At 42.3% G+C, this 14,047-nt stretch overlaps 1 protein-coding gene across 4 annotated transcripts in view; it reads left to right on the top strand.

Annotated features, from left to right (window-relative positions):
* The window catches only part of slc26a4 (solute carrier family 26 member 4), a 63,028-nt gene that overhangs the window by 23,753 nt on the left and 25,228 nt on the right, over positions 1–14,047 (top strand). For all 4 annotated transcript variants that reach the window (XM_078553406.1, XM_078553407.1, XM_078553408.1 and 1 more), the window contains 4 exons: positions 1,270–1,380; positions 2,117–2,298; positions 2,696–2,860; positions 9,801–9,953. In XM_078553406.1, the coding sequence (XP_078409532.1) occupies positions 1,270–1,380; positions 2,117–2,298; positions 2,696–2,860; positions 9,801–9,953 (611 nt within the window). The remainder of the gene's footprint in view (positions 1–1,269; positions 1,381–2,116; positions 2,299–2,695; positions 2,861–9,800; positions 9,954–14,047) is intronic.

The raw sequence follows: 14,047 nt of genomic DNA, 5'->3' as shown, positions 1-14,047 counted from the left end.
GGAAAAGTGAAAAGAAATGACAAAAGGGAATTAGACCATTATCTGAAAAAGAAGAATGTGCAGGGTTACAGGGAGAAAGCAGGAGAATGACACCAGATGAATTGTTCATTCAGAGAGCTGGTGTAGACATGATGGGCCAAATGGCCACCTCCTGTGCTGTAACAATTCTGTAATGATTCTACTGTTGCCATTTATAATTCTTCTAAACCCATCTTTTTTCCTCATTTGTCCCATAACCACCCTTAGCCTTGCACTATCATTCCTTTTTGTCATTTAGTCACACCTCAGATACTGAAGCAGTCCGTGTCCATGTGCAGCGCAACCTGGACAATATCCAGGCTTGGGCTGATAAGTGTAAGTAACATTCATGCCACACCAGTGCCAGGCAATAACCATCTCCAACAAGAATCTAACCATCTCCCTTTGACATTCAATGGCATTACCATCGCTGAATCCCTCACTATCAACATCCTGGGGATTACCATTGACCAGAGACTGAACTGGACTAGCCATATAAATACTGTGGCTACAAGAGCTGGGAATTCTGTGCAGAGTAATTCACCACCTGACCCCCCAAAGCCTGTCCACCATCTACAAGGCACAAGTCAGGTGTGTGATAGAATACTCTCCACTTGCCTTGATGAGTGCAGCTCTACCAATGCTCCTGAAGCTCAACACCATCCAGGGCAAAGCAGCCTGCTTGATTGGCACACCATCCACCAACATTTGCTTCCTCCACCACTGGTGCACAGAGGCAGCAGTGTGTACCATCTACAAGATGCACTGCAGCAACTCATCAAGAGTCCTTCGACAACTCTTTCTAAACCTGCGATCTCTATCGCCTTGAAGGACAAGGGCAGCAGACATATGGGAACACCACCACTTGCAACTTCCCCTTCAAGCCACACACCATCCTGACTTGGAACAATGTCACCTTTCCTTCACTGTAACTGATTCAAAATCCTGGAACTCCCTCCCGAACAGCACTGTGGGTGTTCCTGCAACACATGGACTGCAACAATTCAAGAAGGCAGTTCACCTTCTTCTTGAGGGTAATTAGGGATGGGTAATAAGCGCTGGCCTAGCTAGCAAAACCCACGTATTGTTGCGATGTGTCCTGATGAGTACAAGATAAAAAGCTTTAGCAATACTCAAGTTCAGAACAACTTTTGTTGTTTGCTGTGAGATTATAACAATATTACATATTAAGATGGTAAAAGCTAGTATTATAACAAATATTTCATGTATTTTAATTATTTTTTACTTTAGGTCTTGCATTTGCCCTGTTGGCTGAAGTCCCTGTTGGCTATGGTCTCTACTCAGCATTTTTCCCCATTCTACCCTATTTCTTCTTGGGAACTTCAAAGCACTTAGCTGTTGGTGAGCACACGTTGAATCTTGAGCTCTTATATTTTTATTCACATCTTTAGTATGGTTATGTCGCAAGTAAAAATGTAACTGTTTCCTACATTGGCTGAACTATTAATAGACACTTTGTTAATAAGAATATTTGATGCAAGCTACTGCATTTTAGGTGCAGCCTCTACCTTCTGCTTTAAATATATTTTGTAAGCAATATTACAAATTAACATTTATTGGATTAGCAAAAGTATTTTGATTTTATCTGATCACGTGAACTCAGTAGGTCAGTTTTAAACCGAATTAGTCCATCCCTAATACAAACCTATCTTTAGAGTTAGATTAATCACCTGAGTATTAGTGCACTTGCAGAAATATTGTTAATCAAACCAACGCATTTCCTTTACAAGAATAGAAACTGTGTAATGTCAACATTGGGATAAGAATAGGATGACACTCACTCCATTGTGATGTCCCCAATATGCACTCTTGCCATCTAGACTGGTTCATGTATGAGGAATGACCATGTGGATAAGCTACAGGATGGCTTCTGGCATTTTGTAAAATCTTACTCCAGCATGAGTTTACATCTTAAGAGGGAAGTAGAGGAAATTATATGGGGAGAAGAGAACTGGTTTACAAATTATGGGAACATTCCTATTTGAAACTTCTCATTGGACCATATCAGTCACAATAATATGTCATGGTTGAGATCTGCTGCTGACAAAGATATATTTATTTGCTTGATTTTGCATAGGACCGTTTCCAATTACCAGTTTGATGATAGGGTCTTTGATTTTATCAATTGCACCTGATGAAAATTTCCTGATTTCAAGTAACATGACAGATCTCAATACTACAGTTGTGGATACCGTTGCCAGAGATGGCCAGAGAGTCATAATTGCATCCTCAGTCACTGTTCTTGCTGGCATTATCCAGGTAATAAGCTTTGAATTGTGTTGCTATTTCTACTCATCAATCAAAACCATGAGGGGTCTAGATGGAGTAGATAGAGAGAAATGGTCCTTTTGGCAGAAGGGTCGAGAACCAGGGGACACTGATTGCAAATGAGAGAACTTTTTTTTAAACGCAGCATGTAGTTAGGTACTGGAATACTGCTTGAGAGTGTGGTGGAGGCATACTCAATCGTTGCTTTCAAAAGAAAATTGGATAATTGGCTGAAGAGAAAAAATTTGCAGGGCTGCAGGCAAATAGGACTAGCTGAGTTTCGCTTTGAGAGCTGACGTGGTCACAATGGGCTGAATGGCCTCCTTCTGTGGTGTAATGATACATTATCTCAATAACATTTATAACAGCTGTTTCCTTCAAATTTTAGCTTGTGCTTGGGATTCTGCAAGTTGGTTTCATTGTTCGATACCTCTCCGTCCCATTGGTGGGAGGATTTACGACAGCTGCTGCGTTTCATGTTTTTGTCTCTCAATTGAAAATATGTTTAAGCGTCCCAACAAAGAGTTACATGGGCATCCTCTCTGTCATATATGTGAGTATTATCTTGTGCTTGTTAAAGAACAAAGTCCGGTTTTATGTAAAGTAGCTTCAAATGTTAAGACTACAATATCAATTTACATTGTGACTGTAAGTTTAGTTATAAGATGTACGGGAATTGGAGAATGTGCTTTTTTTATTTTTAAACCACTCAAATTGAAACCATCACCCTTTTTGTAAGGTCATTTCAATTAAAAAGCAAATGTAAGGTAATTAGATCTAACTGGCAGTCTAATAATCCTCATTCCATAAAAAGATGTGTGTAAAGCCATAATGAGACACTGCTAAGTGAAAAATACACATTCATAAGCTATAGCAACAACAAAACTAGCAGTTAATTGTGACTTGTGCTATAAAGAAGCTGCCAAGGAACCATTCGACTTCCTATGAATTTCAAAAGGATCTATCTTTTGTGTATGAACAAATGGTGGAAAACTGGTCCAGAGCAGCAAATTGAAGTCATCTTCTTCAGCAAGGAGACTCAATAGCGTTGGTCATGGGGAAACAGGCACATGTTTTTTTTGGAAAGTGCATTCTTCTAAAATGCAGAAGGTATGTCAAGCATGGCAATATGTCACTGACCGCATCAATGCTGTCTCTGCAACGGGTCCAGTTGAAGCTGCACACAATGTAAAGCAGAACACAGGGTATGAACTGAATATCATAAAGTTGGAGAGCAGAACACGTGTGCACACAAGAAAGAAATTGTAATTGTAAAAGATGAGCAAAAAAAGGGTGTATTGCTGTACACAAATATTGACAGTAATGTAACATGTGAGGTATCAGAAGCAAAAATGATGGATGCACACATTGTAACAGGACAGGGAATGTATTGCACTGAGAATTTCCATGGACCAAATATAGTAGACTGGTAACGCAGCCTAAGCCAGGATTGCATAATCATCCACTAGCAGCCAGTAAAAGATTGTAGGTTGTCTATTATACATTGGGCACTTTCCCAGTGTGGCCCTGAGACATATGCACAGGACAATGAGGGATAAGGGGTCATTGCCAAAGCAAACAGTGGGCAACATTTCCAAGGGGACAAAGGGTGGAGGTGCCTAATTAAACTTCTAAATTTAAACTTATGAAGGCTCCCTAATTTACATAAAATATGAGGATGAATGAGTCTTGTGCATTGTCTCTTTCTCTTGCTCTGATTTACACTAAGTGCCTGCATTGGGTCACTTTTTGGTATGTTGTAGGTCTCAGGATTCCATATCTGTTTCTAGGCATCAGACAGCACGTTATCATTTGGCATATATCAAACTCCACTGCTCTTATGACAAAAGTTTTACCTTTAACCATAATAGAAGAACACTGCATAAAGAAGCTGGTGGTTGCAACCATGAAACTACTTGTGTTAAATGGAGAAAACATAGTGGAGTTGTTTGTCAGGAAGAGCCTGAAAGGAATTGATTGTGGCAATTGGAATACTACAAATAAAACATGGTCTTTTCCATATTAAAATTGGGTATTCTATAACCTTTATAACATCTTTAGCCTGTCCATCCACATGATAGTACACAATCATTTAATAATGCAGGAAATGACAAAGCAATATTACACTGGTAAGTATGCTCATATACTTCATGTTCAATTTGCTTTCTTCATCGATCAGGCCATCACGAAACTGAGCACGAACTATCACTACCTCCAGTTGGAACAGGCATCAGCACAAATGTGGAAGCTGGAACAATGATTGTCTGCACTGCAGTAAACCATTGAGCATGTGGCAACACCAGAGCAGCTGCAATCAGGTTCTTAGGTCTGAGACTATTGGCTCAGTAGAAGGCTCACTTTTTCTTGTGGAGTCTTTGGGATTAAAACTCCAGAGTGTAGTTATGATTGAGGGATTCCAGTGTCACAGGTGACCAATAATTTTTGCCTACACAGATCAGTGCGCATCATGGGAATATATCTTCCAGCAATGGAGTAGTTCAGTTTGAGTTATCTTGTACTTGTGTTTTTTTTTAATTCAGTCACAGGATGTGGGCTCTGCTGGCTGGGCCAGCATTTATTGCTCATCTTTAGTTGCCCTTGAGAAGGTGGTGGTGAGCTGTCTTCTTTAATTGCTGCAGTCCATATGGTGTAGGTACACCACAGTGTTGTTAGGAAGGAGGGTTCCAGGATTTTGACCCAGTGACAGTGAGGGAACGGCAATATATTTCCAAGTCAGGATGGTGAGTGACTTGGAGGGGAACTTCCAGGTGGTGGTGTTCCCATCTATCTGCTGCACTTGCCCTTCTAGATGGTATTGGTCGTGGGTTTGGAAGGTGCTGTTGAAGGAACCTTGGTGAATTCCTGCAGTGCATCTTGCATATGGTACACAGTGCTGCTACTGCGTCGGCGGTGGAGGGAGTGGATATGGTGCCAGTCAAGCAGGTTGCTTTGCCCTGGACGGTGCAAAGCTTCTTGAGTGTTGTGGGAGCTGCACTCATCCAAGCAAGTGGGGAGTATTCCATCACACACCTGACTTGTGCCTTGTAGATGGTGGACAGGCTTTGGGGAGTCAGGAGATGAGTTACTCGTCACATGATTCCTAGCCTCTGACCTGCTCTTGTAGCTACAGTATTTATTTGGCCTCAGTTTCTGGTCAATGGTAACACCCAGGATGTTACTAGTTGGGAATTCAGTGATGGTAATGCCATTGAACATCAAGGGGCGTTGGTTGGATTCTCTCTTGTTGGAGATGGTCATTGCCTGACACTTGTGTGGTGTGAATGTTACTTGCCACTTGTCAGCCCAAGCCTGGATATTGTCCAGGTCTTGCTGCATTTGGAGATGGGCTGCTTTAGTATCTGAGGAGTCACGAATGGTGCTGAACATTGTGCAATCATCAGTGAATATCCCCACTTCTGACCTTATGACGGAAGGAAGGTCATTGATGAAGCAGCTGAAGATGGTTGGGCTGAGGACACTACCCTGTGGAACTCCTGCAGTGATGTCCTGGAGCTGAGATGACTGACCTCCAACAACAACAACAACCATCTTCCTTTATGCTAGGTATGACTCCAACCAGTGCAGAGCTCCCCCCGCCCCAATGATTTCCATTGACTCCAGTTTTGCTAGGGCTCCTTGATGCCACACTCTGTCAAACGCAGCGTTGATGTCAAGGGCAGTCACTCTCACCTCACCTTGCCTCGGGAGTTCAGCTCTTTTGTCCATGTTTGAACCAAGGTTCTAATGAGTCAGGAGCTGAGTGATCTTGGTGGAACCCACACTGGATATCAATGAGCAGGTTACTGATAAGCAAGTGCTGCTTGATAGCACTGTTGATGACCCCTTCCAATACTTTACTGAGGATCGAGAGCATATTAATGGGGCAGTAATTGGCCAGGTTGGATTTTTCCTGCTTTTTGTGTACAGGACATACCTGGGCAACTTTCCACATAGCCCGGTAAATGCCGGTGTTGTAGCTGTACTGGAACAGCTCGGCTAGGGGCGCGGCAAGTTCTGGAGCACAAGTCTTCAGTACTATTGCTGGAATATTGTCAGGGCCCATAGCCTTTGCAGTATCAAGTGCCTTCAGCCGTTTCTTGATATCACGTGGAGTGAATCAAATTGACTGAAGACTGGAATCTGTGATGCTGGGGACCTCTGGAGGAGGCCCAGATGGATCATCCACGCGGTGCTTCTAATTGAAGGTTGTAGCAAATGCTTCAGCCTTATCTTTTACACTGATGTACTGGGCTCCTCCATAATTGATGGTGGGGCAATTTGTGGAGCCTCCTTCTCCAGTGAACTGTTTAGTTGTCCACTACCATTCACGACTGGATGTGGCAGGACTGCAGAGCTGGGACCTGATCCGTTGATTTATGGGATTGCTTAGCTCTGTCTATCAGTTGCTGCTTATGATATTTGGCATGCAAGTAGTCCTGTGTTGTAGCTTCACCAGGTTGACACCTCATTTTTAGGTGTACCTGGTGCTGCTTCTGGCATGCCCTCCTGCAATCTTCATTGAACCAGAGTTGATCCCCTGGCTTGGTGGTAATGGTGCCATATACTTGTGTTCTAAGCTATTGTGTGGCCCTGAGCAAATGGCAGCAGACACTGACACAGAACTGAGCACCATTCAAGCATTTTTCAGACAGCATATACAGCACCTGAGACCCCAGCATTGCTTAACATCCTATAGTAGTAGATGTTTTGCGTTTCTTACAATGCCACATTTGGCTATTCACCCATCCACCAACACCGTTCTGTCAATTAGGGAAGTACTCTGTTTGAATAGGGCACATACGTAACTAAAGTAATGTTCACAAGGTGTCAACATGACAGCAAAATGCACTGAACAGATATAATACTAATATTGCATATTTTAATAACTAAATTCACTGTTCCATTGTGCAAAATAAATACATTAGTTATGCAAATGCCAAACAAAATAAATGCATTAAATGGAATTGGGATTGCAAATATGACCAGAAGAAAATAAAACGAAGAGGTTTTAGTATCTGAGCTCATTGAAAGAAATGTATAATGAGACCCACATGTACAAGTCTCCAGGCCGACAGTCGGAGGTCTTTTTGTTTTTGCCAATGTCGACATAGTAGAATATGTCACAACACAGAGTTAAGTTACATCCTTAATAAAATGGCTGACTTTATAAATGTCTCATCTGGATGTCTCTACTTGGGATTCTTGACCCTTGCTGCAAAGGGTGTCATCTATCGCTCTAATGGTCAAATCCCCTACAACTGCAACATTATGCATTCTTTCCTCCTCCCCTTGGATTGGCTCATGCTCGACAGTGACATGGTTAGCATTCTGGCCAACTTCTCTGCAGACCTCATCCCTATCCTCACAGGTAGTAGGTACCTTTTACCTGTTGGCTAAGACCACTACCTGTGGGACCTCATTATCTTCCCTAGATTCCCTCTACCCTGCTAACTGACAGACACGTTTCCCTTTCAGCACCTGTGTTTTCATCAGAGGTGTGACTGTCTTCTGCACTAAGCTACCCAGCAATTTCTCCGCCTTTGTATGTCTCAGACTGTTTCTTGTAGCTTGCACTCCAGCTCGATGACTCTGGGTCAGAAGGCTAAAAATTTGTTTTGCCCTGTTTTTTGGATGTGGGGGTTGAAATTAGTGAGCTGCACACGTCGGTTCCATTGGAGCTGAGCAGCACGCAAACTTGGTGCTTCAACTTCATTTACCTGACAGAAGGTGGTGCCAAGCAGGTTCCTGGCTGCTGGCATCATCTTCACGCTGCCGCCTGCCTCTGTGCTCAGCAGAGAGAAGAACAGTGTTGTGCTAAGATCACGTGATGCAGCCAGCCTGTTACTCCTAAAGGCAAGCAACATCTCTCAAATGGAAGCTGCACAATAACTTTGCTGGAATTTGAAAGAAGAAAAACTGAACACCAGGGCAGAGAGGATTCCTGGGTGATGGTTGCAGTGCTGGAGGTATTATTGGTGCAGGTGAGCAGGAGGAGAGATGCCATGTTTCCTTGGGGAGCCCAAAGGCCCTTGAGGATCACCCTCAAGTGAGTACGAACAGCTGCTCAGGGTGGGAAACTCCTCGAGTCTGGACCAGCGGACCTGGTAGTAGTGCCACAAGAAGTCTAATGACTTTACACAGGTGATCAAAGTCCATGAAATGCATCTTCACGTGACAGCATCTAACCATCATATCAACAACCTCTCGTGCTGCTCAATGCACTACACCCCTTTCACCCAGCAGCAGTCCTAGGCACTGAGGATTCAGACATAACATTCCAGATAACTGGCCTATTAATGAGGTCATTCTTAAGGTGTCAGATTTTTTGAAGCTGCTGTCAGTGTTTGCTAGGTTGTCACGTCGCGATACTTGTCACTAAACTCTGCCACAGTCACACACAAACAAAAGATTTTGTTGGCGACAAGGTGAGTTTGCTCAAGTAAGACTTGTCTTGACATCGTTGTGTCTTCAGTTCAGTATAAGATTGAAACAGTTGTTGCATTGTTTGCTTGTGCAGTCTGTATACCCGAGTTCCACTCGCAGTGTACATGCGCGCACAATTTGGGACCTTTTAGGTCTCTCAGAGAAAGGAGAAGAAAAGAGGTTTTATTATACTTCCAACATATCTGCCATAGCATTTATATTTTCAACCTTCAATTTAATTCAAAATTTTATTCCTTTCACTCATTCCTGTCGGCATTGACTCCATCACTATGATACAGTTCCATGGCTGGTCCCCTACAGGTACCATGCCCAACTCGCCATTAGTCATGCATTGGCATTGATGCTGACTACTGACAGGCTGTGTCTGACTTTGGAGAACTTGAAGTCTGATCTGTCATTACCTGGTGTCCATTATCAAATATGTTGCATATCTTCTCTACTTCACAGCTAATTAATTACAGTAGGCATTGTTGTTGTTCAGCCAAATTGGACAATCAATTAGTGCACAACAAGATTTCACATGTAGAAGATGAAATGAATTGTTGATTGTTAGAGGGGGTCAGAGATTACATGTTATGAGGTGGAAGCAGGGTCAGGGGAGGGAAGGAATGTTTAACCATGATAGTCCAGCCATTTTGGTGTGGGGTAGGCTTGATGGAGCAGCTGCACTTTTCCTGCCTGGTGTCTTCATATGTTTGTATCTATTTTTGTTGATCTTGGTTAATGAGGGATTGGTCAGGATATCAGGGAAATTTCTTGCTCTTCAAAAAGTGGCATGGAATCTTGCATGGCCAGCTGAACAGGCAATTTGAGAGTGTCATTAATACCTTAAAGATGACACTTTCAACAATGCAGCACACCCCTTATTACTTCAGTAAATAAGTATTCAAGTCCTTGGTGTGGTTAGAATCCATAACTTGCTATGCAAGAAAGATTGTTACCATGAATGAACCGGCATTGTTATGTACCTTTCTCTAACCCAAGTGTCAGGATCAAACTGCTGAGATGCAGCATTTGTTATAACTTCTGCTTTTTAATTCATTTTGTAGACTCTTATTGATATATTCCGTAACATTCGACAAGCCAATATTGCAGACTTCATTGCTGGCCTGATCACCTTTGTCGTGTGTGTACTTGTAAAAGAAATCAACAATCGTTTCAAAGATAAGATTAAAGTGCCTATTCCTATCGAAGTGATTGTGGTAAGTAAGTTATCTGTGGTAAAAGCCAAGCAGTAGTTTAAGTCAACCCCATAGGAAAGGGTGGGGCATCAGTGCTTTCAGTTCTTTTATTTTGCTCTTGTTTTTCTGAAGGCACTGATATTTGGTTTCATTGCGACAGGCAGCATTCTGGTACTCCACCAACGTGCCTGTTGTCAAAGGAAGAGCCAACATTGAATGTTCAACTATGAAAGGGCTCATTGGATAATCTAATGCTATTGTCACATGATTTCCACCTGAGGCAGTTGGATCACAATCAGGAACAAGGATCATGCCTGATTTTTACTTACTCTAACCCTGGGGACAATCACGTCTATTCTGGTACACCGCCTGCTGCCCTGTCAAACCAGTTAAGACCTTATGATCTAGTTTGGTTTGTGAAATGTTTGGCTTAGTACCACACAATGCCAGGGGAACTTAAGTGCCTGTTTTCTAAACCATTTGTTACAAGATGGAATTCAGTTTATGTACCTGCTGCTAGACAGGGTAATATGGTGTCATGACCCACCCTGTTTATTTTATAAGACTGATTCCACCATATAAACAAATAGATGAACCACTTGCTCACTCATAAACTTGTTTAAAAGTTGCATTTCATCTTACTTTTTGGTTTAAACATTTTTTTCCAATGATTGTGCAAGGCCCATACAGACACAAATTACTTGCCTAAGTCAAGAAAAATAAGAAATAATTTGCATTTATATAGAACCTTTTACAACCTCAAAACCTCCCAAAATTCATTACAGACAATGTAGTGTAGTCACTGTTGGAAAGTAGGAAATACAACAACTCATCTTGAATACCAAAATCCCATAAACAGCAATGAGATGATGGTCAGACCATTTGTGTTTTTGTTTTAAGTGATATTGGATGAGGGATAAATACCGGCCAGGATAGGAGGAAGAACTCCCTTGCTCTTCAAATAGTGCCACAGGCTCTTTTGCACCCACTCGAGAGGACCAATGGGCACTCTATTCAGCGCCTCAGCTGCAAAACAAATGCAGCACTCCCTTAATATAGCATTGGAGTATCAGCATAGTCTGTATGCTCAAGTTTCTGGAATGGGACTTGAACACATGACGTCCTGACTCGATGCAACAATGCTACTACTGAGCTAAGGTTGATGCCTTCATAGTAGTTACCTTCACCAGAGACATCATTGCTTGGCATCTACAAAATTCAAAAACAGTAACGCACTTCATTTGCCTTGAAGTGTTGTTATCATTGGGGATGTCACCAGCAGCTGCTGAATTAAGTTGCGCAGCTCTGACATTTCCCACTGAGGTGCTAGAGTAGATCATTTGACTTGAGTCTCAAGGGAGCAAGGAAGGACATGCTGCTTTAGTTATTACTGCCTATAGCTTCAATTACAGCGCAGGATTCCTGGCAGCCACGAAGAAAGAAGTGGCTTAGGACCTTCAGCTGTCTTAACTGCTGATTATCAGATGCAGATTCTTATGGGAAAGGACAAAATAAAGGATAAACATTTTTTAAAAGTATTGTCCAAATTTCCTTTGACATTTTGCCAGATTGGATCATAAATCCTGGAACAGTTCAGTGGAATTATTTGAAAAAACCCAGACCGAATTTTGTTGGGTCCTAATTTCAGGAGCAAAAAACCCTTACTTAGCCAATCGGGGGTGTAGTGCCAAATTTTGAGGTGCCAGAGCTCTAAGAAAATGTGTTGGCCATATCCATTCTAAATCTACTATTAACTTTCTTTTCCTATGTATTAATCATTTGAGTTCCCAAATATCAGTAAAACTATACTTTTTAAGAGAAAAATTGCAGTGCTGGTAGGCATTTTGTTTCGAACCATGTGGTAGTTTGAATCATTAGACTTTACCATGGCTAGAATTTCATTATGCAATAGTTTAATTATTTAGTTCAAGACTATTTAAAAACATGTTTTTACAGAACACTACTTACCTCTGACTGAGGGATGGTATATAAAGGGGTCACTGTTTTTCTTGATTTATAGTAATAACCTATTCCTGGGTGTACAGGGCACAGTTTAAAAATTTGAAGACGATGCAAGCTTGGAAGTATTGTGAACTGTGAGGAGGATAGTGATAGACTTCAAGAGGATATAGACAGGCTGGTGGAATAGGCAGGCACGTGGCAGTTGAAATTTAATGTAGAGAAGTGTGAAGTGATACATTTTGGTCTGAAGAACGAGGAGTGGTGACATAAAATAAAGGGTACAATTCTAAAGGAATGTGGGAGCAGAGGGACCTGTGTGTACATGCACATAAATCATTGAAGTGGCAGGGCAGGTTGAGAAAGCAGTTAATAAATTATACCAAATCCTGGGTTTTATAAATAGGGGCACAGAGTACAAAAGAAAGTAAGTTATGAGCCTTCATGAAACACTGGTTCAGCCTCAATGGAAAGGATGTGAAGGTTTTAGAAAGGTGCAGGTGCAGAAAAAATTTACGAGAATGGTTCCAAGGATGAGATACTTTCGTTATGCGGATAGATTGGTAAAGCTGGGGCTGTTCTTCTTGGAGAAGAGAAGGTTGAGAGGAGATTTGTCAGACATGCTCAAAACCATGAGGGGTCTGGGTAGAGTAAAGGGGAGAAACTGTTCCCATCAGCAGAAGGTCAAGACCCCTAAGGTGATTAACAAAAGAACTAGAGGTGACATGAGGGAAAACTTCTTTATCCAATGAGTGGCCAGTGAGTGGTTTGGATTTGGAATGCACTGCCTGGGCATGTGGCAGAGACAGATTCAGTTGTGATTTTCAAAGGAGAACTGGATAATTCTGAAGAGAAAAGGTTTTACAAGGCTACAGGGAAATTAGCTGAGTTGCTGTTGTAGAGAACTGACAGAGACAGTATGCTGAATGGCCTCCTTCTGTGCTGTAACCATTCAAAGGTTAGAGGGATGGTATGATCAAAAAGGGTGGGGCGGAAGGTTGTGTGGAACAGAAACTCCAATATAGATGGGGTGGGCCAAATGGCCTGTTTTTGTGATGTAAATTCCATGTAAAGCTGTCAGCAGGGAATACAGACACTTTGCTATGTTTCACATCCTCAGGCCATCACAGCCAATACTGCAGGTAGAATTCACTTAACGCGGCCCCCATATCAGCCGCCTCTGCGTCACAAGTCATGCAGCCCTCCAGTTCTGATTGTTGCCATCGGTGAGCCAAATCCTCCTGCATGTGTTACTCCCAGAAACAAGTAGCTTCAATGTTAGAGACAGTGAGGATTAAAATCCAGTCAGACAATTAATGGAATGGATTCCACTGAGATCAGTGGAAAGAAAAATCAAGTGGGGCGTATAATGGATGGCCAGTCAGCAAAGGAGAGTTTACCATCCAGTGGTGAATGTTAAAGCTTTTAAATAGGAGGTGTTGGGTTTGCAATCCGTCAGCACTATATTCCAGCCACCCCGCCCCCCTCCACCCCACCCCAGCAGCAGCATAGCAACGAATGAACTTGACCTGACAGACTGGCTTGAAAGCATTGGAACTCTCGGCCTGAAGGTTCTGATTTTTTTTAAGCCTGTCTGTCCAGTCCTAAGCTCTGGCTGCTCAGCGTGGATGACGAGAACTCCATTTAGAACAGGCTTGTGCAACCTTTTTGCTTGGAGAGGCCACATTTCCATTTTTATTCTTCCTCAAGGGACTGATAAGCAAATTTCAGAAAGATAAGGTTTGGCACAACTTTAAACTGAATTTGAGAAAATAACTTTGAGGTATTAAGAAAAGACACAATTGCTGAGCAAAAATAAAGTAATGTCATAGCAAAAAAAAAAAATTACATTTTAAAAAAAGAGTAATTTAATAAAATGACCAGAGCGTGAGAGAGTCAGAGAGAGTGTGTGTGCATGTGCCGGATTCACTCCTAGTCCCGGGGTGTTCACTCACTCACCCTCACCCACTGTGAGTGAGTGTGCGTATAGGTTGGTGTGTGGTGGTGAGGGTAAGTGAGAAACCTGAAATTGGGAATAAGTAAGAAACATGCCCTCACTCACTCCTCCACAACACACACACGTGTGCTCTCACTCATTCTCACTCTCCCGTGCACGCGCGCTCTCTCTCTCTCTTTCTCACGCCCCTATGCATGCG

This window comes from Cetorhinus maximus, chromosome 12, assembly GCF_964194155.1.
Source record: "Cetorhinus maximus chromosome 12, sCetMax3.hap1.1, whole genome shotgun sequence".
NCBI classification, from domain to species: Eukaryota; Metazoa; Chordata; class Chondrichthyes; order Lamniformes; family Cetorhinidae; genus Cetorhinus; species Cetorhinus maximus.
Note: the sequence above shows the minus strand (reverse complement) of the source record. Positions and strands in the feature narration are given on the sequence as shown.